Consider the following 22,469-nt stretch of genomic DNA (forward strand, 5'->3'; position numbering starts at 1 on the left):
AAAGGGCACTCTGACCCTGGAACTATTGCTTACCACTGCCTTCAGCCCCATTATGTAGATCTGCGGAAACGTGGCAACATAAGGGGATTGCAAGTATTCAAACACTACTATGCTATGAGCCCTGGCATTATCAAGGAGGCTATATCAGAACTCTTTTAAATAATGAGATTGCAGCCATAATTTGTCGCTGCAGTACATGGCACCAAGTGGGCAAGTGGATTTTGTTACAGGACAAGTAGATTTATGAAGCAGATGCTGTCTGACCGGTGATACGGGATTCTCCTTTGGCTACCATGCCTCTTTTTTGCAGAACAAGACAAAGTACAATGTAAACAGTCCGACAAGAACAACATATACTTTGATTCCTTGAGCAGATTATCTTTATTATACTTCTTAAAGACCTAGAGGAATCATTAAATTGCCATTCTCAAGGAATATTACTTTGCTGTATTGAATTTTTTTTTTGACTAATACTGATATTTGAGCCCTGAAGAAGTCTCAGTGTTTGAGACGAAACGCGTCGCCTAAGAAGGGAAATTCACATTCATGCTTGGATTTTTTGCCTGTGTTGGATTATCACAATAAAGAATTTAACCAAGGAACTGTGCAACAGTCCGGACCTTTTTTCTTATTACAAGACCTTGCACATATATATATATATATATATATATATATATATATATATATATATATATTGAAAATAATAGAGACTGCTAAAGAACACTTCATAGATGGGTGCTGAATCCATATTGTTCATTAGATTTATGAAGCAACCTGCCCCATAGATAAGTATATGTTTTATTAAATTCCACACCCCTGTTCTTTGGGCCAAAGTCTGGCATTCGGATGGCTTAAAGCTCACTAGGGCGATTATTTTCCCCTTGCGTGCGTGCGTCGGCCAATGGCAGTCACAAGCACTACCTCGGTAGTGCTGCGCACGTCCGTTGGCCGATGCGGCCCCGCCCGCACATTAGAACGCCCACACCGCGGTGGAATTGCCGCCGCGGAAAACGGGTTAATGATTGTATGGCCCTGGATAATGCCAAGGCCATTCCCTGGCTTAGATACGTGAAAGGCAAATTTAACTTTCTTATCCACCAAGTGTTACAACGAAACCTACAGAGTAGCAACTCCTACAGAGGAGTTGTCCCCCAGTGCACAGCTCAAAGACCCTTCAAGTGGGTAATCTTTAAATCATCAAGTAGTCTAAACCTATAAGTCAGTTTGTAAATTCAACTTTTAATTTACATCAAAAATCATACATTTTCATTTGCTTTTTCATGTGAAGATGTTCAGAATACAAATCATCATCAAAGTCTTTGAAAAATAACAATCCAGAAGTGGATAAATCAATTTCACGTCCATCCCGATGAATTTCGGGCAGCGTGTGTTCCCTTCGTCAGGGGAACCCTCTATAAAGTAAACCAAAAATACAGTTCTTACAGGAAGACCGTCAAAACATCAGGACTCCTGCCTACCCTTTTCTCGCTATTTCTCACAGTGAAAGCATTTTGTGACTTGAAGATACACCTTTGATATGATTAGTGTATTTTCCTAACATAGGCACACTGCTTTTTTTTTCGAGCAACACAACTGATTCTGGGACTTGTAATGTCACTTTATCAGAAATACAGGATTACGTCCTGCAAGCTCTTTGGCTAAATGTTGCCACCAGCTCCAGATCACCCGCCTGGCATTGGCGCAGTTAGCGTCTAAGCATTTATTTGTTGGGGCTCTAGTGGTTGGGCTGACTTGACAACCCTCTTCCTCTTTCCTGCTTTTTGGTCAAATATAAGGTGCTCATGCTGCGGACGCGCTGCTTGACGTGCCAAAGTCAAGCTCTTCGGCCCCAATCCAACCCCGGACTGCATCATGCTCTGAGACCCCAGGCAATTTCCCTACCTAAGTCTATTCAAGGGAAATACTCCTGGCGCCTGGTAACCAAGGTAGGAAAAATCTTTGCAAACCCTCTAAACACAATATTTATACTGACTATTTTAGATACAAAAACTGAAACTTTACATGCATTACAAACATTCCCTCCAGAATGGAGGCATGCACTATGCTACATTCTTTCCTACTAACCCCTAAACCCATCCGACTCACTTACGTGTACCCTACTTAAAATGCACTGTCTCATTAAAAATGAATACGCCGAGCTTGGGAATGTTATTTTCTGGATATTCTATTTTTTTTTTTTACAGAAACCTGGGCTGATTGTACATCGGACCCTGATTTATGAGTCACTATTTCAGTTGGTCACAATATTTTCTGACTGGACCGACCAGCTAAACCCAGTGGTGACCTTGCTATCATTTTCCACCACCATCTTAAAGTCTCTTTTCAACCTATCACACACTTGGACTGCGATGCCCTTAAGTTTAATTTAAAATGTACCAATGCTGTCACTTTCAATGTCATTTTCATCAACTCCCCACCCTCCCTACCTCCCGGGCCCAGAGCAAAATTAATTCAAACCTTAATTGAGTTCACTGAACCAGGAATGGCTATCCCTAACTTTTCAATCTTAGGGGACTTTAATTTTCACTTGGAAGTTTCAGACAATAAAGACACAGAACAGTGTATAGCCTGCTTTGCTGTGACCTTACTCAAATAATAAATTCAACGACTCATTTGGCAACTCACATCCTCGATGGGGTTTTTACCAGTAATCAAGTTTTGAGAAATTCCTGCCTTTGACTCGGACTGACCTCAAAGCATTGTTTCCCTCAGTTAAGGCCCCTACCAATAACAACTCTGGACTTACTGTCTACTTTTATTAAATTATTGCCCTGGATAAAATTTGACAAGACTAAACTAAATAATACTCTCTTGAAGTCTCAACCAACTTTTGGACATGACATTGATACAACCACTGCTAATTTTAAGCACTGGAGTCTCTCAGCTGACCCCTGCCAAGGGTTCGCAATAAGCCTTTCATCCTTTTGAGATGGATAAAATAAGTACCAAAAAGATGAGTAACCGCGAACGTGTTATTCAGTGCCTAGATGCCACCAAAGGGTGAACGTGCTCTTCACAAATGTTATGTACACACATAACATCTAGAAAAACATCCCCGCACCCATCACAACTGCCTCAAGACGGCCCCAATTTAGGAAAGAGTTGTATGTTTGCCTCTTGAAAGAACAGCACTGTTATAATCGAAGATTGATCCTCGGTAGACAGGTAACATAGGTTTTATATTGAAGGTTATTTGAAGGTAACAGTCTTAGTTACAGGTTACAGATGTTCTATCAATGCCCCACCAGGAGCAGCATCATGCTTCTCAGCTCACTCTCTACAACTTCTCTCTCCAGACATACATAAACATTTTATGACATCACACACTTACACTGGCTGAGCAACAGGTATCAGGGAAACTGAGAGAGAACGAATTATACCTAAATCAGGATGTAACACATTTCCCCCTTAGAAAATAATAAAAGTACATATTTGGTATCTTTCAGCTGTCCTCGAAGAAGTAAGCAAAAGGTGTCATTGAACCCGATTGGGCATGTTGCACACAATAGGAGTATCTTTCAACCCGCATTGCAGTAAGCAAATTAAAGGGTGTTTCTCAACCCACACTTACCCCCGAAACTTAGGGCATCTTGTGACAAATGAAAGGGTCTCTTTCACCCCAAACTCGTGCTCAAAACACAGGGCATTTGTGTACTTGAGTGTCAATTTATAAAAATTCTATTTCAACCAGGTAGCAATTCCTAAAAACTCTTTTCCAACCAAGCTCAAGCATAACAACAGTGGGCAAAGGGTATCTTCCAACCCTCACTTATCCTTGCACCACAGGATACTACAAAAATTGAACTCGATAAAATGGAAAGGGTCTCTTTCAACCACACTCAGCTGGCAATTGTTATCTTCCAACCCTAGCTCATCCTTGCAGCAGCGCACTACATAAACTTAATACCACTCATCTCAAAATAAAGTACCTTCTCACGCTACACTGAATACCATGCAGGAACACCACTCACACTCACCTGCATACCAAATTTCAACATAGCATCCATAAAATTCAACACTGTTTGGCAGAAACAACTTAAATAATTAATGCATAAACAAAGAAAAACACTGGGTATGGGGCAATGATGACTGCACCCATCAATAGTATGGTTTGAGTAATGCCAAAAACAGGGTGCTAAGGACCTGAAGCTCAATACCCCTAGGCTTCCAAGGGAAAGTCCCACAATTTACAACAAAATACAATGATCCAGCACTCAAAGAAAAGTAACAATGAATAAAGTTTCACAAAAATTGTAATCCATTCAGCAGGTCTTTATATAAATGTTCTTTAATCAAATTCTTCTTGAGAATCACACGACCGTAGCCAACGCGTCTCGTTTTAAAGGACTTCTTCAGGGCGAGAAAGAGTAATGTTAGGTATTCCTGACTGGTTCTTCAACCACTTCTCTTGGCGAATAGTTTTCTTTTTAATGTATCCACCTTTGAAAACTTAATTTCAAGATTATTCTCCCCGGTTGCCGGCAATCAAGTCTTGGTAGACGCTCATAATAGTAAAATTTTAACTGGTCCTTCGTTCTTTACTTATAAGGTGGCCACTTTTAACCTCAATTGTTTCCAAATATTATTCTCCCTGTATTCGGGGATTTCAAAATATATAATATACACTCCTAATGACATATATCAGGCGTTAGCCCATCTCAGTTTTATTAGATGGATGCCGTATTTTCACGTCGCGTGTCGTTTCCAAGAATCCAACCTAAATAATTAATATTTGCTAAGTTGAAGGCCTGCTCTCCCTAGTACTATACACACACACACGACAGAACACACATGCATGCTTAAAATATATTCGGGCTCCTCAAATTTCATAACACTGAACATAGCATCTGGAACAACATCCCCATATCCATCACAACTGCTTCAACAGTGCTCCAATTTAGGAAAGTGATGTATGTGTGCCTCCTTAAAAGAATACAATGAACTATAGTACACATTTGCTTCCAGAACTCCTATACCTCTATCGCTCCATCACAGTATTTTTGCTTTTGGCGCAGTACAGCACGCGTTGCCATTTTGTTCGGTTTGTGCTATTGAAATACCACGCATTCTTTAAGTAGTGAGAAGTTTCTTAGTTCGCGGTTTACAACAGAGTACAGGTGTTCCTTCAATTCCTCTTTGTTGAATCTGACCTGTCCGCATTCTCCTGGTGTGAAAAAAACCTCCAGGTATGTCCTTGACTTAGTGCTTCATGCTGCAGTCTGAATACAACTCTTTTTAACAGTACTTAATTCACAGACCTCTAAATTCTGAAAGGCAGAGTTGGTCCTGTTAGTATTCGAAGTGGTGACCCGGAAGCCTTTGCAGATGCCAGAGGCTGGCGTGTAACCCACTGAGCTATCTGCAAACTATAGATAGAAGCGAGTGCAGGTAGGAGTGTACCATTCTTCCCTGAGGTTAATGCTTAATATTATTCCAGCTCTTCTCTCATTACCTATAAAAATAATACAGACTTTGTGTTGTCCGGAAATGAGGCGTTTCACCTTACCCGTGTGCTGCTCAGTTTCCTGGACACCTGCAGCTTGATCTTGTGAAATGTTTCCTCCGGCAGCCTGGGTGCAGCTGAGACTCGTTTTAGTGTGTTGGTTTTGAAGCCACCCTGTCCTTTTTCGGGGAGAGTGGCAGTTGTGGTCGAAAGTGGAGAGACCGGGTTGTTTTCTCAAAATGTTGCCTCAGGACCGTTGTGGCTTTGGATAGCGAAATGCAGCTGACACGTGCCATTGCGGGATTTGGTTTTTCTCATTTTGTAGCATTTTAGTTATTTAAGGAATCATACGCAAGTACCATTTTGTAGCTAGCGCATTAAGTAAGCATTCTCCTTACTCAACAAACGCGAACACAAGTCATTTTCTACAGCTCTTGTGAAGGGAAAAGCCACCAATCTTTAATAAATTATAAGGACAATGTTATCTTTTGTGAGTAAAACACTCTGAGATATAAACGGAGGGAGGGAGACTGTGACATAAGACAACTGGGTCTTTACTTTTGGCGCTGTACAGCACTGCGTTGCCTTTTTGTTAGGTTTGCAGTATGGACATACCACGTATATGTTATGTACTGAGAAGTTTGTTCGCTCTAGGAGGCTTACTTATGAAGGCCTTGCGCCGCCGATGCGTCACTTTTTCCCATTTTAAAAGTGACGCACCCGCGGCGCAAGGCCTTCATAAATAAGGCCCTAGGTGCTGTAAATGGGCGTTGGAGGCTGTGACATAAGACAAGGTAGCAAGTAACTGTATCTTTGCCTTCTGCCCTGTACAGCGCCCTGTTGCCTTTTTATTGGGTGTGCTCTATGGAAATGCACAAGTGGAAAAGAAGATTACAGGGCAGAGCTGAATTCGTGACGTGCTAAGATTATTTCATCCACCGTGAAATCGATTTGATAAGCTCTTAGGGGCATATTTACAAGCCCCTAACGCCATCACAACCAACGCCACTTTCAGTGACGTGATGGCGATAGGGGACTCCCCATATTTACAAGGCAGTGTTAAGCCACTTAACGTGGCTTAACGCTGTCTTGTAAATAAGGTCCCCTTTCATGCAATGCTTAGTGGGAAAGGGAAGGGCAATGGGTGTTTTTGTGGGCGTTCCACTGCAAAACCCATTGATTCTGACGTAATGGGGGGCAGCGACAGAAATAAGACCAGGGAAAACCTGATCTTTCCCTGGCGCAATGAGGAGAAATGTTTAATTTCTCCTTGTTTTTGCTATTTTAATGTGTGCTGCGTTGTGCAGCACACATGAAAGCAAAAGGCCAATGATTTTTTATGTACAGGAAGGTCCCCCTTCTGGCACTTAAACAATCCTTTTTAAAAATGCAGTTTTGCAACTTCTGTGTGTGCTGCACTAAGCAGCACACATAGAAATTACAATGCAGCATTTAAAGGTTGTTTATGTGCAGAAACTGGTAAAAGGGGAGACTTGGGGGAGGAAATGATTCTTCGGTCAGATATCGACCAGCCTGACGTCCAGTCTCCGAGTGCTCTTGCTTGCTGAACTGAGGGGGGCACTGGGTATGGGGGGATGGGAGTGGTCCAACTGCATATTCATGACTGCGTTAAAGTCACTCCCAATGATCCACGGCTGGTGGGTCCTGTCTGCCAACACAGAGTACAGCTGTGAGAGGAACACATCTTGGTCTGAGTTTGGGTCATAAATACTACCCAGTACAAGAGGTCGACCGCCAAGGGTTACGTGTACAAATACGTAACAACCATTAATATCTATTTTGGTATCTGCTGCAGCGAATGGCATTCCAGCCCGTATCCAGGCCGATGTGCCCCTGCAAAGGCTGCAAATGTAGTGGCGAACCGGTGCCCCCTCCATTAAATTAGTAACTTATGGAACTCCGTGGGGGAGAGGTGAGTCATTTGTAGGTAAACAATGTGGGCCTTACGTCGGTTACTTTGGTAATTTATATGATGCCCCTTGTGGGCAGACCCCATCCCTCTGACTTTCCATGTCAATATGGTAAATGTATTCGTTATCGGTGACATTTAGAAATGGGTTGAAACAGTGATAAAATCAATCAGGGAAATCCTCCCCATTCTCCCAGATATGAAGCAATCCCACAGCCCATGACAAATATAAAACGCCCAAATACAACTCGCAACATTGTCACTTGAGGATGGTTCATTTGACCAGTAAAACCAACATTCGTCAAGGAACCATAAACTTTGGCTACTGCTATGGGGGTTGGCCAAGGAAAACAGAGTGAGAGAGATTGTAGCAGATATTAAAGTTAGCAAGTTTAGTCTATACACAGGCATCATTGAAAGGAAGTCGAAAAAGAAATAAGAACCACACAAGTGTATAAAACCACCATCAGATACAATATGTGAGTCCGGTGGAAGATGGAAAGGGTCTGGGCCGACATATGTGTTCTGCCAACAGCTCAGGTCGCGAGTCTTGCACATAAGTGTTGGCCACTGGAGCATCATATCACACTGTCCGATGTTTGCGGTGTCAGTGTGGGGAAGAGAGTCATACTTGCGTTGGAGTCTGAATTCGAGACTGCTGTGCCAGATGAGCTAGTTGGGGAATTTGGAGGCAGCCCTGGTCTATCCGAAATCAGTCTTGATCACGGCACTGCACTCTTTCAATGCCTGTTGCTGAGAAGGAGAAGCCCTAGAGGGGGGCCAATGAGGGGCGTCCTTCCAGCAACATCGTTGGCTTTGCCGCAGGAGACCCCATGATGAGTCCTCGGATGCAGGGCTTGGGTATTAAGTTTCAAGCCAGTTCCAAACTGATTCTGGAGTGTGAAAGAATAAGGTGCACTGATCATGGAATCTCTAAGGCAGTCCTGAAACATAAGGGCATATGAGAGGCCCTCCTCTCTGAGTGTAGTCTGGGAAGTGGGACACCACAACGTTGTCTACTTGTATCGGAGCAATTTCTCTAGCTTTTGGGAGCACTGGTTCTCGGTCCCGGAAATTCAGGATACGGGTTACTATAGGCCTGGAAGGCGCCCCCAGGAGCAGCCGACGGGTGGGCACCCAATGCGCCCTCTCAACGGTAAAGACATGTGACGGTGCCTGTGGGGCCACCAAAGTTTTCAACCAGTTATCAATAAACAGTGTGGAATTTGGCCCATCCGCACCTTCTGGCATTCTGATGATGCACACTTTGTTTCATCTCGCTCTACCTTCTGCATCTTCAGCCTGATAATCCAGAAGGCGTATTTGGGAATTTAAGTCCTCTAGGTCAGTAGCATGAGCCTTTTTTTGAGGGACCAGGGTCGCAAGGTCCATCTCGGTGGCCCCAACCCTCTCAATCAGCCTTTGATGATCATTGTGGAGCAGGCCCTGCTCTGGAGCCAATGCGTTGTTCTATGGCTGTTCTAGCATATCGAATTTCCTGCAGAAATCAATCTAGTTTATCAGGTGCTTTGCAGGGCATGGTGGGCGGGATAGAGTCTACTCCTTTGAGAGCAGGTTTGCCATCAGTGCGTGCCGTTACTGGCTGTGAATGGCTATGGCTGGGCGTGGCAGTCACCTTTGCTCCTCTGGTCTGGGCCAGGGTGAGTTCAGGGGACCTGTGGTCCAGCTGTCCCAGCCGGCCTCTAAACCACCACTCATCAGACCGAAGCCCACAGGCCCTGCCAGAACTGGCCAATCAAGAACCCCCGCTTCAAGGGGCAGCAGGGCGCACGGCGAGGCCCAGCCAAACTCCTAGTCGTGTCTCCTTGGTGGGATAGCAGGAGTAGCCCAGGTCACCCTGGGGAGGAACAATCGTACCTGTAGACCTGAGCCCCAGGGTACCTCACCGCGCTACAGATCCAAGGGACCGGTAGGAGAGATGGTGTCATTGGTCAGAGCCAGTTTAGGGTTGGCCCTATATACTAGATTTAGCGACGTTACTGGGGTGTGCAGGTTGGGACCAATGGGTCCTTTCCCTCGGATGTCTACACCCCCTGGTATGCCACCGTCCAGTGGGAGGGGGGCATAAGTCTCTTCCTAATAGGAGAGATCCACCATCTACAAGATGATGAGGACTGAGATGTGTGCTTTACCTCGCCTCCCCACCTGAGGTGTGGGGTTGGCAAAGATGTGCACACCTCCCTTCCTGATGATGGCTTCTCTTACTGTTCTCAACATGTTCGTAAATTGGCATACAAACTCTTCTTAACAATGCTAAGGAGCCACTGCTGGTAAGGTGCAGCTATTGTTTTAGTCTGCATTGGAGACCGGTAAACTAGTGAATATAAATTTTTGTCCTGCTCCTTATTTATATAGATTAATTCTTTTTAGGATGTCTCTGGTCTGGGCAGCAAACCCCTGTGGAAATGGCCCTCCTGTGGAAATGGCCCTACATGTGCTGGTGCTGTCCTGTCTTTTGATGAAGCTGTAGATTTATAGTCGTTTAGATGAATTAGAATACAATCGCAACACCATACTTGTAAAAATTGACACCATCATCCACAACTCCTGTATAATGATAAAGAACGGGAAGTGCTTCAAAAGACTTGGTCCACTTCCTTATACACAAGCAATGCAGGGAGATACATGCAGCTTTCTTCGCATCCTCTCTGACCACCCTGTGATAAAAATGGCCCATTGGCATTAACAAGGACGCCCCTAATGTTATGCATAGGCCAGCATACCTGCATAGTCGACACCTTATGTGCAGCAGAAGCTCATGACAGAAAGCATAAAAGGTAATCACAGGTTGGTTTGTGAAGGACCATGCAATCGTTCAACACACTGGCAAACAAAGCTATTTTTCTTGAAATCTGGGTGAAAATCCAAAGGTTGGCATGACCTATGTTCTGACAGATTTGCCCTTCACTGGTATTCACAGTGTGTTTACTCAGGAATGATAGCTTGGAAACTTGAAGAGCAGCCTGCCAAACCTAGGTTTCTATAGAAAAGTTATCCACCCTCGCAGTTTCAATTCAGACTGAACCATGCTCTAAACTGTGAAGCATGACAACGCAGTTCACTGCATAATGGGAAAGAAAGTAGCAAGTGATGATGGCTGTAAAGTGCGTAGTCTCAAGAGCAGCGAGCCTCAACATTTTGACCTCATTGATGAAATCAATGCTAGACTCCTGCAAATTGAAAAAGCAGAGGACTTTAAGTGTTTTCAAGTTTGTTTTTTATTTACATAGATACTTAAAATCATTGCAATGCAGTAAAACAACCAACAAAACAATAAATACACACATTTAAAAGGTAAGTGCTCCAATTTTGTGACGTGTTTGTACCAGCTTTACGAACATGTATCGACTTAAATTAGGCCACCATAAAACATCTTTAAAATTGCTTAACCAGCCTACAAAAAAAGCTTATCTGTGAATGGTAGATGCAGGGGTGACGAGTGGCAACCAGTCACTACACAATAGCTCCGAATGCAAGTGTGCAAAGTGTGGAGTGCATCGAAGTCTAAAAGAGCCACAATGTCACCAAAGTGCCCAGAAGAAGATTACACTCAGACCACTGGGCCCATCGTTTCTGGACAGACTGCAGTAGCCCCAAATGATATTTCAGAAATTAATCTTTGATGACTCTGGAACTACCTAGGCTGAAATATTTTTGGGGCGCAAGAATGCAGTAACTATTTAATGTGATCCAGTTATGGGATCTGCCCCATGAGGTGACCTTGTCTTTCCCTAGCTAAAGAAGCTTTATTGTTTTTCATACGATTTTTTGAAAGCTTGTGTGGCTGATTGGGACTTCCTAAAGCTGGGTCAGCCCAGTTGTTGTGAGAGATTCCTGGAGATAGGCTTTGCCAGGTGATGTATCTCTTTAATGCAGCTCCTGCCATAAATAGTAGTTTAGGGTATTGGGGACTGCCTTCCTGATCTTGTTCCAGCAGATTATGAACGATCCTTGCCTGGCCAAAGACTGTTTTTTAATCCAAACTCCAGTCGGATTTGTGCTGGCGAGGTATGGCTTGGAAGACTGAATACGATTCTGTATGCTTTAACCGAAGTGCTATCCAGAACTTTAGTGTCTCTACATCTCAGGTATTTGCACCCATAAGATATGGTTGGTAATATTTTGGCTTTTTCTAACTACCCAAAGGAGGAGGAGCAGGGTGGGCTGAGGAGGATTCGAGAGGCCTTCAGCAGGAAGCTCAGACAAACGTTTGTTACCAGCACTGAGGACAACGGTCCCAGGCTCACGGACTACATATCATGATTTCTGACCCTGAATGGATAAGCCACCCACAATCCCTATAACACTCCTCTTGCTCAGTTCTAATGATTTTTAACGTATCATGACCATGGCTTCTCTCGTATATAAGTACATTGTGCAGTGAGCGTCATTTATACAGTGGGAATTGCACTTGCAATTAGTGATCCCAGCACTTGATGATGTTATTCATACATTATAGAGAGGACTTCTCAATTATAAAACAAATATAATAATAATGAATAAGAGGTCTGACCAAGGGTTTCCTTTGTTGATATATATTCTCAACAGTTCTCTGCTATCTTCATTGTAATCATTATCTACAAAGTGCAAATGAGGCAGTGTTCAAGTGAATATGACAATACATATAGTCTAAACATAAGCCACTGTACGGCCCCGGCTCACCGGTTAATTTGTTAGTGAAAGGTTGGCAATTATTGCACATTTCTAATGATCATTATCAAAGTGTAAATCGGGGATAAAATGTTGGCGTTTCGACCCTGGTTTATTTGAAGGGTCTCCTCAGGACCAAGTTGTTTGCTTTAAGACCAATATGTATGTATAGCTTCTTGTTAGCCCAGTTAATGTGTATACATTTCTAGATAGGCACAATAGGGTCCACCCTGATTAGAGTCTCATCGGACTTCCCTTGATGAACATGATATCCTGTACACAAATGTTGAACACAGGGGTCTGTACCTTAACCTCCTCCTTCAGCGCGGACACACACAATTGCCTTCAGTGTCTCACTTCTGTAATCAAGCCCCCACTTTTTACAATGCGGCGCCATCTCCGAACTCCCGTCCAACAGCATTGAGAGCTCTGTCTGTCTCTCTTCTCTCTGGCTGATACTGGAAACAAAAGGACTTTCGCAACTTTACAGGTGGAACTGGTAACTCATGTTGCAGGAAATCATGCTTGCCATTCTATGAATCACCTCTCTATCTAAACCCCACACAGTGCCATATTTGTGACTCCGAATAAGCTCTTTGCTGAAGCCACATTACCCTTTTGTTTCAAGGCATAAGGGAAACCCAATCAGGGACCTTGGGTACTTACAGTATTTCTAAAGACTGTGGTCCCTAGACAGTCAAAGATAAACAAGAAAAATAAATAAATATAGATCAAATGATTTCTATATTCTTTGTCCAGCCGGACAGAATTTAATATATCATATGTTTCAGTAGTCAGTTATCTATACAAATTCAAGTGGGATACAGCCTGTGTCCTACTACCACATATAGACAAGTATGACATACACAAGGGGAGTGTCAGGCAAGGAGAAAAAGTCTGCGTACAATCTAATCTTACAGACTGATAAATCATGAATACACTATTATGACATATTATATCGTATAGTCAGACATATAGTGTATATAGTGTCGACGGCGTTTTGATCCCCGTTTAGTTTTTAGCAGTACACTACTGTGAGTTTTGCTAGGACCATGAGTGTTGTCTTGGATATTATTTGCCTGAATCTGCCCATTATTGTTGTTTTAGCTATAATTTGTCTCACTGTTCTTCACTAATCCCTTTCTTGTTTTTTTTTCTCCAGTCGGGCTAAAGATGTGGTCATGCCAGCAAAGCCTCCTGTTAATTTTTTCCCCTCCATGTCGCCTGTGGTGGACCTGTACCGAGGGCAGTTGGATTATGCAGAGAACATTCGTCGTGATTCTGAGATCACTCTGTTTTTCCTGTACGCGCCCTGGTGCGGGCAGTCTATTGCTGCAAGGGAAGAATTGGAGCAGGTGGCAAGCAAACTGGCTGACCAGGTAACAACCAAAGTTTCCAACGCCATGAACTGTCTTCGGGAGTCTTCTAACTTCCTTTCCACTTGTATACATTCTCCTGTCATCTCCTGTTGGGTTCGCAACATTGCACCAACTTTTTCTTTAGCAATCTTTGTGTTTCTGTTGATCAGCGAACAAACAACAATGCTCATGGACACAGGCTACACCTTAGTTTAGATATTTCTGCCACTGTGTATGGTGTTGTAGCACTCCGGACTCAAAACCAAAAACTCGAAGTGGTGAAGATGTAGAGACGATGATGATGATAATGTTATCAAAGTTGTATTCACTAAATACATTTGTAATCCTCAGGCTACCTATAAGTCCTCTTGGTGCAAGGCTTAAATAAAGCAACAGGTTTATATTATAAAACAGATTAGTCTTTGGAGCTTTGATTTGAAGAGAGAACTTGATTTGGGACTGATTGGTGATCGGGGCAAAACATTTCAGAAACTGGGGCCCAGGAACCAGAAGGGTCTACCACCTTCAGAATTCAGCTTAATGCAGGGATCGTCAAGTAGATTATGATGTTTGATTCTTACCTGTGTAGGTACAGCAGCATGGTTATGCTGAATAAAATTGGTCCGTAATGTTTGTAGTTGGAGCATTTGCTGATAAAACAGCCAAATATAAATTGCATTCCTTATTACCATTTTGAAGCATCCACCTCCGCCTTCTTTCTCATAAAGCCTACTATTTTCCCCAAGCACCTTAATTTTATCAGTTACTCTACTTTAAAATAATATATATAGACATCATAGCACATGATTGGGTTAGCGGTGTTTTAAATATTGTTGGGTTTAAAATGCACTGATGTTTAGTGAACAAGGCGACTGAGCTCGCCGAAACGCGTCTTTGTCTTTTGCACATGCAATTCACTTGAAAAATATGCAATCAAATACCTGCAACTTGAAGCAAAGGATGTGTCAGTTTCTCCGTTCGTCCCAGGAAGCAGTTGGGAGTTTAACGCAATATATTATATGCCCCCCTTGGTAGGTTGATTATAATACCTTTAGACTCTCCCATCTTATTAAAATTCACCGCTGATGGCAGGCTTAGTATACCACTGGAAATTCAATTCCTAAATATTTTGCTACAATAATATAATATACAAAATGTTGGCACAAACATATTATTATGGTAAGTGTGTATACAGGTTAATATAGATTTATTACAATTAGCTCCGCATACATGTATATTTGTGTGTGTATACACAGTTGAGTGAAAATGTCACTTTAAATGTAACATTTTAAACTAATACAAACACAGAAATTCACAATTTATAGCCATTTCAAGTAACAATAACTTGCACGTCCGCCATGCACAGTTGCAGTGATAATATGTCATGTTATCTGCAACATTATCACTGATGTCCTAAGAACAAGTCATACATGATGTAATATATGAGGTCATAAGCAGTGCATGACAAGGGTGGGAGTTCTAGTTACTCGAAATAACTACTAGAAGTATTGAATTTCAGTGTGTTTTTTTTTGTGTTTAAAATGTTGCTTGTAAACTGATCAAACAATAACATCCCTTTAACCTTTGTTTTTTCAGTGATTATCTGGGGTTATTTTTAATGTGGTTATATTTTATTTCTGTACATAACTATGCCAACCACTCTGCGGTACATAGCCTTTGGGTGTACGCAGTGAGGTGTTGGCCGTAGGACCTGGCCAACAGGCAAGCCCTGTGCCCAATGCCCTGCGAGTGCCACCTTCCCCCACTCACAACTTTCAGCCGCGTGCAGCATGGATTGGCTCCAGGGCCTCGCCTAAGGCCCTTGGGCAGAGCGCCTCTGTGGCCAGGCCCTGCGCCCAACCCCTTTGGGTGCCACCACCGCCACATGCAGCCTTTGGCTGTGCACAGTGTGGGTTAGCTGCAGGGTCAACTGCATGTACGTGGCCAACCCCCCACAGACACCCATGGGTCCCATCTTTATTTTTAAGTTGTTATCTGAACCAGCAGTAGCCAATGCGAACCCTGCGCTTCAGTGACTTTTGAAGGAGCAATGGAGGTGCTGCTGGCTACCACAAGAGTCCTGTGGCATTGCGTAAACCCCAAAATATTTTAAATGGAATTTAGCTGCGGGTTGGGATGTGTCTCTGCCCCCCTCCCCCCGGTAATATTACTCGCGCCCTCTTCATGCACTGCTAATTAGCCCACATGTTACATCACTCCTGACATTATTGATAATACCAGTGCAAAATTTGCTGAACCACTATTGATGAGAACTACATTGCGGGGGCGCAAGTTATAGTTAAGTTAGGGCATGAGTTATAGTTACTTGAGAACTCCAACTAGAAGTGCTAAGTTTCTATCGTTTTGTGTGTTTAAAATGTGAACCTAACTAGAACATCACTGTAGTCTTTTTTGTGTCTGTGTGTGTGTATGTATGTGTACGTTGAAAAAAAAAAAGGTTACAGTGACTTTATGGTTAGGCTCAGATTTCACTCATACAAAACCAGTGAAATTCAGCCGTTCTAGTTACCTGGGCTAATTATAACGTAGGCTTTCACAATGCACTGCCTAGGACCTCCCATATTACATCACTCATGACATGGTCAGTGACATCACTGATGACATCATCCATAGAACCACTCATACACTCCCTCACACCCTTATATGACCTCTTATACACTCACACAACCACTCATACCCATTCACAGACCCATACAACTACTCTCACACCAAGTCACTCATCCATAGTGCCATTTACACACCCACCTACCCACCCACTCACTCATACAGCCACTCCCATAAACACTCAGTCACACATACAGCTACTCATACAAGTAACTCACCCATACAGCCACTCACACAGCCACACACTCATTCATACAACTATTCACACACCGTTATTCTGTTATACAGCCACTTACAAACCCACCCATGCAACCTCTCAACACAGCCACTTACTTGCCACACAACCACTCACTCACCCATACAACCACTCACTCACCCACACAGGTACTCTCACAGTCTTACAACCACTCACACACTCCTCCAGCCTTACAGCTACTGAGACTCCCAATCACACATGGATGCAGACCGTCGCTCAGCCACTCGCATACTATATCTTCTCCAGTATTAGAGTGTCTTTCATAGATTCACATGCTTGAATAATTCCCCGTCGTCGAAGTGGGAGTCCCACGGTACATAAATAGTAGTAAGAAACATATATATATATATATATATATATATATATATATATATATATATATATATATATATATATATATATATATAGATATATATAGATATATATAGATATATATAGATATAGAGAGATAGATAGAGAGATATATATATATATGTATATAATAATAAATAAAACCTTAAAGTACCATAGAACAACATTGGCCCATAGAAAGCATTGAGGGAGAAATCACTTTAGTAGCATATCCATGTCATTATAATAGTCCACATTCCAGCCAATCAGGCTGTAGCACCCTCCAGAACCTTCTCCTCAGAAGCTCAAGCCCTCAGATTTTCTACCGCACATCGTGTGAAGGGAGTCTCCCTGAGCTTTGCTCAGTTTTCTTCAACTTTAAACCTTCATAACTTCAAGAACATGTCTTCAACTAAAAAGTCTTTATTCCGACCCTGTTCTGCCTGTGGAAAACTTCGTCTTTTCTCTGAGGACCCTCACAAAAAATGCATCTACTGCTTATACTCGGACCATGAGGTGAGGAGTTGCAAATTTTGCAGAACATTTTCTTCTAAGACCCTAAAGGATAGAGAGGCCCGTCTCCTTCTGGGGCTACAGAGATGAAGACTTCAGACAACCCTGTGTCTGATATGGCGAGTGTGTCTTCCTGCCATTCTAAGACCTCTGTGAAGCGTGGGTCTGAGACTGAGATTCCTTCTCCTTTTCTAAAAAAGAAGAAGCTTGTGGACGCTACAAAGTCCGTCTCCCCACGGAATCTGCCGGCCTCTACGCCTGCGGGACCTCGTTCTCTGGCATCGCAGATCCACACCGTGCCCTCGTCCTCCAAAACGAGTGCCAGCTCGTCGACGAGCTCGTCGACGCGCCCGTCGACGACGAGGACATCCTTCGACGTTATACCTACTTCAACGACGACCAGCACTCTGTCGACGACGACGTCTACATCGTCGACGATGGTCCAGGAAGTCCGGTCTATTTCGTCCATTGTTAAGATTTCGTCGATGGGGAAGAAATCCGTCTCGTCGACGACCCTTCCGAAGCGCCAATCGTCGACGAAGACTTCGTCGACGCGTCATTTCTTGCCGACGCTTCCTGCTTCGTCGACGGTACCCTCGTCGACGTCGAGTGTTCCGCCGCCGACGGCTCCGTCGACGCTGAAGACTTTGTCGACGACAGCAACATCTTCGCCGACGTCAACGTCGACGTAGGCTGAGGCTTCGTCGACGGCAACTTCTTCGTCGACGCCTGGGACATTATCGTCAAAATCCTCGATGATGACGAGCTCGTCAACGGGACTTTCGTCGGCGCATTATTCTTTGGCGACTGCGACTACCTTTACAGTGGTGACAGCTACAACTGTTAAACGTCCTGCTCCGTTGGTTTTGAGCCCTGTTCAACATGGATCAGGTCCACCTGCTCAATTATTTGCGTCTGCAGAGGAGTACTCTTCAGATGGCTCATATGCAGATGACACCTTTTGTGCTGCACGTAGCCCGTCAGAGCTACATATCAAATACCAGGACTATAATGACGATGAGCGGGAGTGTCACATCTCAGTTCCAGGTGACCCACATGATGCTGACCAGGATGTTCCTATGGCTCAGTTACCAATGTCTATGATCACCAACTTTCAACATATGCTGGACGATTATAATCGTCGTTTTCCACCTTCTTCGCAGGCCTCTCCACCGCCTCCTTCAATACAGGCGCCCCTTCGGGTTGCACCGGCCCAGTCTCCAGTTCCTCAGTGCCCTGATAATGATGATGACAATCACAACGATACAGACCAGAATGACGATGGTGTCCTAGCTGATTGGGATTATTACCAGGCTCAGACTCCATCCCCTCCTCCTGCCTCTCCTCTGGCATCTCCTCCAGTGGACATTGGAGGGTTTCACCTTTTGATGGCGAGAGCCGCGAAGCGTTTCCACTTGCCTATGGTTGTCAGGCAGGAGGACTGTTTTCTTTATGACTTTAAAGATCAACCTCTAAAACAAGTGCATACCATTCCTATTATTGATTTCATCTGGACGAAAGGACTTAAACTCATGGAGCGGCCTACTTCTGTTCCGGCCGTACTCCCATGCCTAGACAAAAAATATAAGGCTCCAATAGATTCGCCTGCCTGCCTTATTTCTCAACCAAAGCCAGACTCTGTAATTATGCAGGCTGCCCAAAAGAGGTCACGCAATCCGGCTTCTCCTTTGACATCCCCGCCGGACCAGGAAGGTCGTCGCCTGGATACCATTGGCAAAAAGTTCACCACGATGGCTGCGACTACAGTTAGGGCGGCAAATTCCTTAGCCATCCTCAGCCGATACGACCGACAAATGTGGTCCGAGATCGCAGCTTTGATCGACCCGATTCCTGAACCCTCCAGGGTGGAGGCACAAATGATCCTGCAAGAGGGTGAGAAAATTTCATCGGAAATTATAGACTGCGCAATTGATATTTCCTCTACGGGCTTCTGACAACTGGCAGGCGCTGCAGTCTTAAGAAGGCAAGGCTGGCTTAAAGCTACGCCCATCGGCCTGAGGTGCAAGCTAAAATCCTCGACTTGCCCTTTGATGGAGAGTCCCTCTTCGACAAGCATGTGGACGATGCATTGGAATCCATCAAGAAGGATACGGACACTGCTCGCACCCTAGGCTCTCTCCAATACCGGAAGCGTCCGTTTCGTGGAGCACGTGGCAGGGGCACATCCTCTCATTTTCGCGGCTCCTCCCCATACCGCTCCTATGGTGAGAACAGACAGCGTTACACCAACCAGAGTCAGACTAGACAGACTGATTCCAGACCGTATAGGAGGAAATCCGCCTACAGAGGAGGTAACTACTCCAAAAAACAATGACTTTCTAACCGCCAAGTCTTATCCTGCTCTGAAGATTGGAGGTCGAATCTCCCCAAACTTTTACAATTGGTCAAAAATAACATCAGATCGTTGGGTCTTGGATGTGGTTTCAAAAGGCCACACTCTCGAATTTCTCAAGTTTCCTCCCAACCGCCCTCCATCCGGTCCTCCTCCAGCACACTTGAAGGAACTGTTTGCACAAGTTGCAGTTATGATTCAAAAGGGAGCAGTCGAAGTGGTTCCTCGATTACAACAAGGGACGGGCTTTTATTCCCGATTTTTTTCTTATCAGAAAGAAATCAGGAGAGTGGCGCCCGATATTAGACCTCCGAGCCCTCAACAAGTACATCAAGTCCCAAACATTTTGAATGCTGACTCTATTGGAAATTTTACAGTTTCTGAACCCCGAGGAGTTCCTCTCCACAATCGACCTCCAGGATGCCTACTTTCATGTGCCGATCCATCAAAGACACAGATAGTACCTCCGTTTCAAAGTAGGAACAAAGCACTTCCAATTCAAGGTTCTACCTTTTGGCCTTCGTTCCGCTCCGAGGGTCTTCACAAAGATCATGGCTCCAGTAGCGGCTTATCTACGCCTACAGGGCATACAAATTTACCCCTATTTAGACGACTGCCTGATAAAGGCCCCAACCTTTCTCGCAGCACAACAACACACTCAGACTTGCCTGTCAGTCTTCAAAAACTTGGGTCTTTCCATCAACTACGAGAAGTCGCATGTCCTTCCGGCACAACAAAGAATCTTTCTGGGAGCATTAATCGACACACATATAGCAAAGGTGTTTGTTTCGCTAGAGCGCCGAGCTCACATTGCCAAATTGGTGGCCTTTCTGCGCTCAAAAAAGTCTGCTTCTGTCCGGATATTGAAATCCTTTCTGGGCATGGCCTCGTCCTGCATACCGTTGATCCCCAATTACAGGTTACGAATGAGAGTACTCCAAGAAGAATTAGACAAACAATGGCGGCAAGTCTCAGGAACGTTCAATGACAAGGTCTACATGACCCCTCGCATTCAGGAAGCGTTGGAATGGTGGGCTCACCCTCCCAACATTGCACCAGGGCGACTGTTTCAGGAAACCGCCCCCACGCTTACCCTCACAACGGACGCTTCCTTAGAGGGTTGGGGCGCACACCTCGAAGGGTTCTAAGTCAACGGCAAATGGACTGCGGACCAACGCAGGTGGCACATCAATCGCCTGGAATTCTTGGCCATTTTTCTCGCCCTGAAATCTTTCTGTCTGCTGGTGGAAGGAGAGTCACTGTTGGTGCGTACGGACAACACCACCAGTAGGCACTACCTCAACAAGCAAGGGGGTACGAAATCTCTTCTGCTCTCCAGACAGGCACAGCAGATCTGGGAATGGGCGATCCAACATAGAGTCCATCTGACTGCAGTCCACATACCGGGCACCTCCAACGCCCTTGCAGACTCTCTCAGCAGATCTGCCACGGACAACCACGAGTGGGAACTCCCATCAGCCGGCTCTGGAGTATGTCTTTCGCCAGTAGGGCCAGCCAGAACTGGATCTTTTTGCGACGCCACTCAATCGCAAATGCCTATGCTACGCAAGTTGGCATCCCCACAAAGGGTCGATCGGGAATGCGTTTTCAATCAACTGGTCGAAAAAATTCATGTACGCTTTTCCGCCGATCCCTCTTATACCTCTCCTCCTGCACAGAATGATAGCACAACCATGTCACATCCTGTTAATTGCGCCCAGGTGGCCGCGTCGACCATCATTCACGGATCTTCTTCTGCTTTCCCAGTGCGATCCGATCCCTCTTCGGCCCCTGCCTCACCTTCTCACCATGAACCACGGACAGATCTGCCATCCAGACCTGGCATCTCTCCAGCTTCACGCTTGGAACCTGAGCATCATGAGTTTGCCCATCTGAATATTACTCCCGACTGTAGAGAGGTCCTTGCTCATGCACGGGCTCCTTCAATCATCAAGACCTATAAATTGAAAAGGAAACGGTTTTGTGTTTGGTGCCATTAGGAAAACATTGATCCTCTGCTCGCCACCCCAGAGCAAATCTTGCCTTTTTTCCTCCTTTTGGCGAAGTCGGGACTTTCACATTCCACTCTCAAAGTTTTCCTGGCTGCACTCTCACGTCTTCGCCATGACGGTTCCACATATCTGTACTCCTCTCGGATCATTTTCCAGTTCTTTAAAGGTCTGTTTCGGATGTTTCCACCTATCCAGCGTCCTCCACCTTCTTGGCGCCTGAATCTTGTTTTGGCCTAGCTTCTCAAACCTCCATTCGAACCAATCCACTCAGCGGATTTGAAATTCCTTACTTGGAAGGTTTCCCTCCTCCTCGCACTTATGTCTTCCAGGCGAGTGAGCGACATACAAGCTTTTACCATTCAGCCACCATTTCTTCAGTTTTCAAAGGACGCTGTTATCCTACATACAAACCCTAAGTTTATACCAAAGGTTCCATCAGACTTCCAACTTAACGAACCTGTACTACTCAAAACTTTTTTCCCTAACCCTCAGTCTCCCGCTGAGCGTACTCTTCATTCCCTCGACTTGAAGCGATGCCTCAAATTCTACCTCCAACGCACTGCTGGCTTTCGAAAGTCAGACCAACTCTTTGTGGCCTATGGGCGGATGCGCAAAGGACATCCGGTCACTGAACAGACCATCACTCGTTGGATTTCTTCTGCCATCTCCTTCTGCCATCAACGAGCTGGCAAGCCTCTTTCTGCTCTGGTGCGAGCACACTCGACGAGAGCAGTAGCATCCTCTACTGCCCTGTTTGCTGGAGTGCCTCTACATCAGATCTGCAGGGCGGCAACGTGGTCCAGCAGGCACACGTTCACGAGGCACTACTGTTTGGAGACAGCTACCGCTGCGAAAGCTGCTGTGGGTTAAGCGGTGCTGCGAAATCTCTTCAAATAAAGGTGAGCCTCTGTTGCTTCCCGCCTCCTGTCATTAAAGGTTTTCTTGTGCAATTATTGC

The 22,469-nt window shown here is 44.6% G+C and overlaps 1 protein-coding gene across 1 annotated transcript in view; it reads left to right on the forward strand.

Moving 5' to 3' along the window:
• TXNDC11 (thioredoxin domain containing 11) overlaps window positions 1-22,469 on the forward strand; it is a 450,106-nt gene that overhangs the window by 26,739 nt on the left and 400,898 nt on the right. The window contains exon 2 of the mRNA XM_078663148.1: window positions 13,228-13,444. Coding sequence (XP_078519274.1) covers window positions 13,228-13,444 — 217 coding nt within the window. The remainder of the gene's footprint in view (window positions 1-13,227; window positions 13,445-22,469) is intronic.

Source organism: Lissotriton helveticus, chromosome 10 (genome assembly GCF_964261635.1).
Source record: "Lissotriton helveticus chromosome 10, aLisHel1.1, whole genome shotgun sequence".
NCBI classification, from domain to species: Eukaryota; Metazoa; Chordata; class Amphibia; order Caudata; family Salamandridae; genus Lissotriton; species Lissotriton helveticus.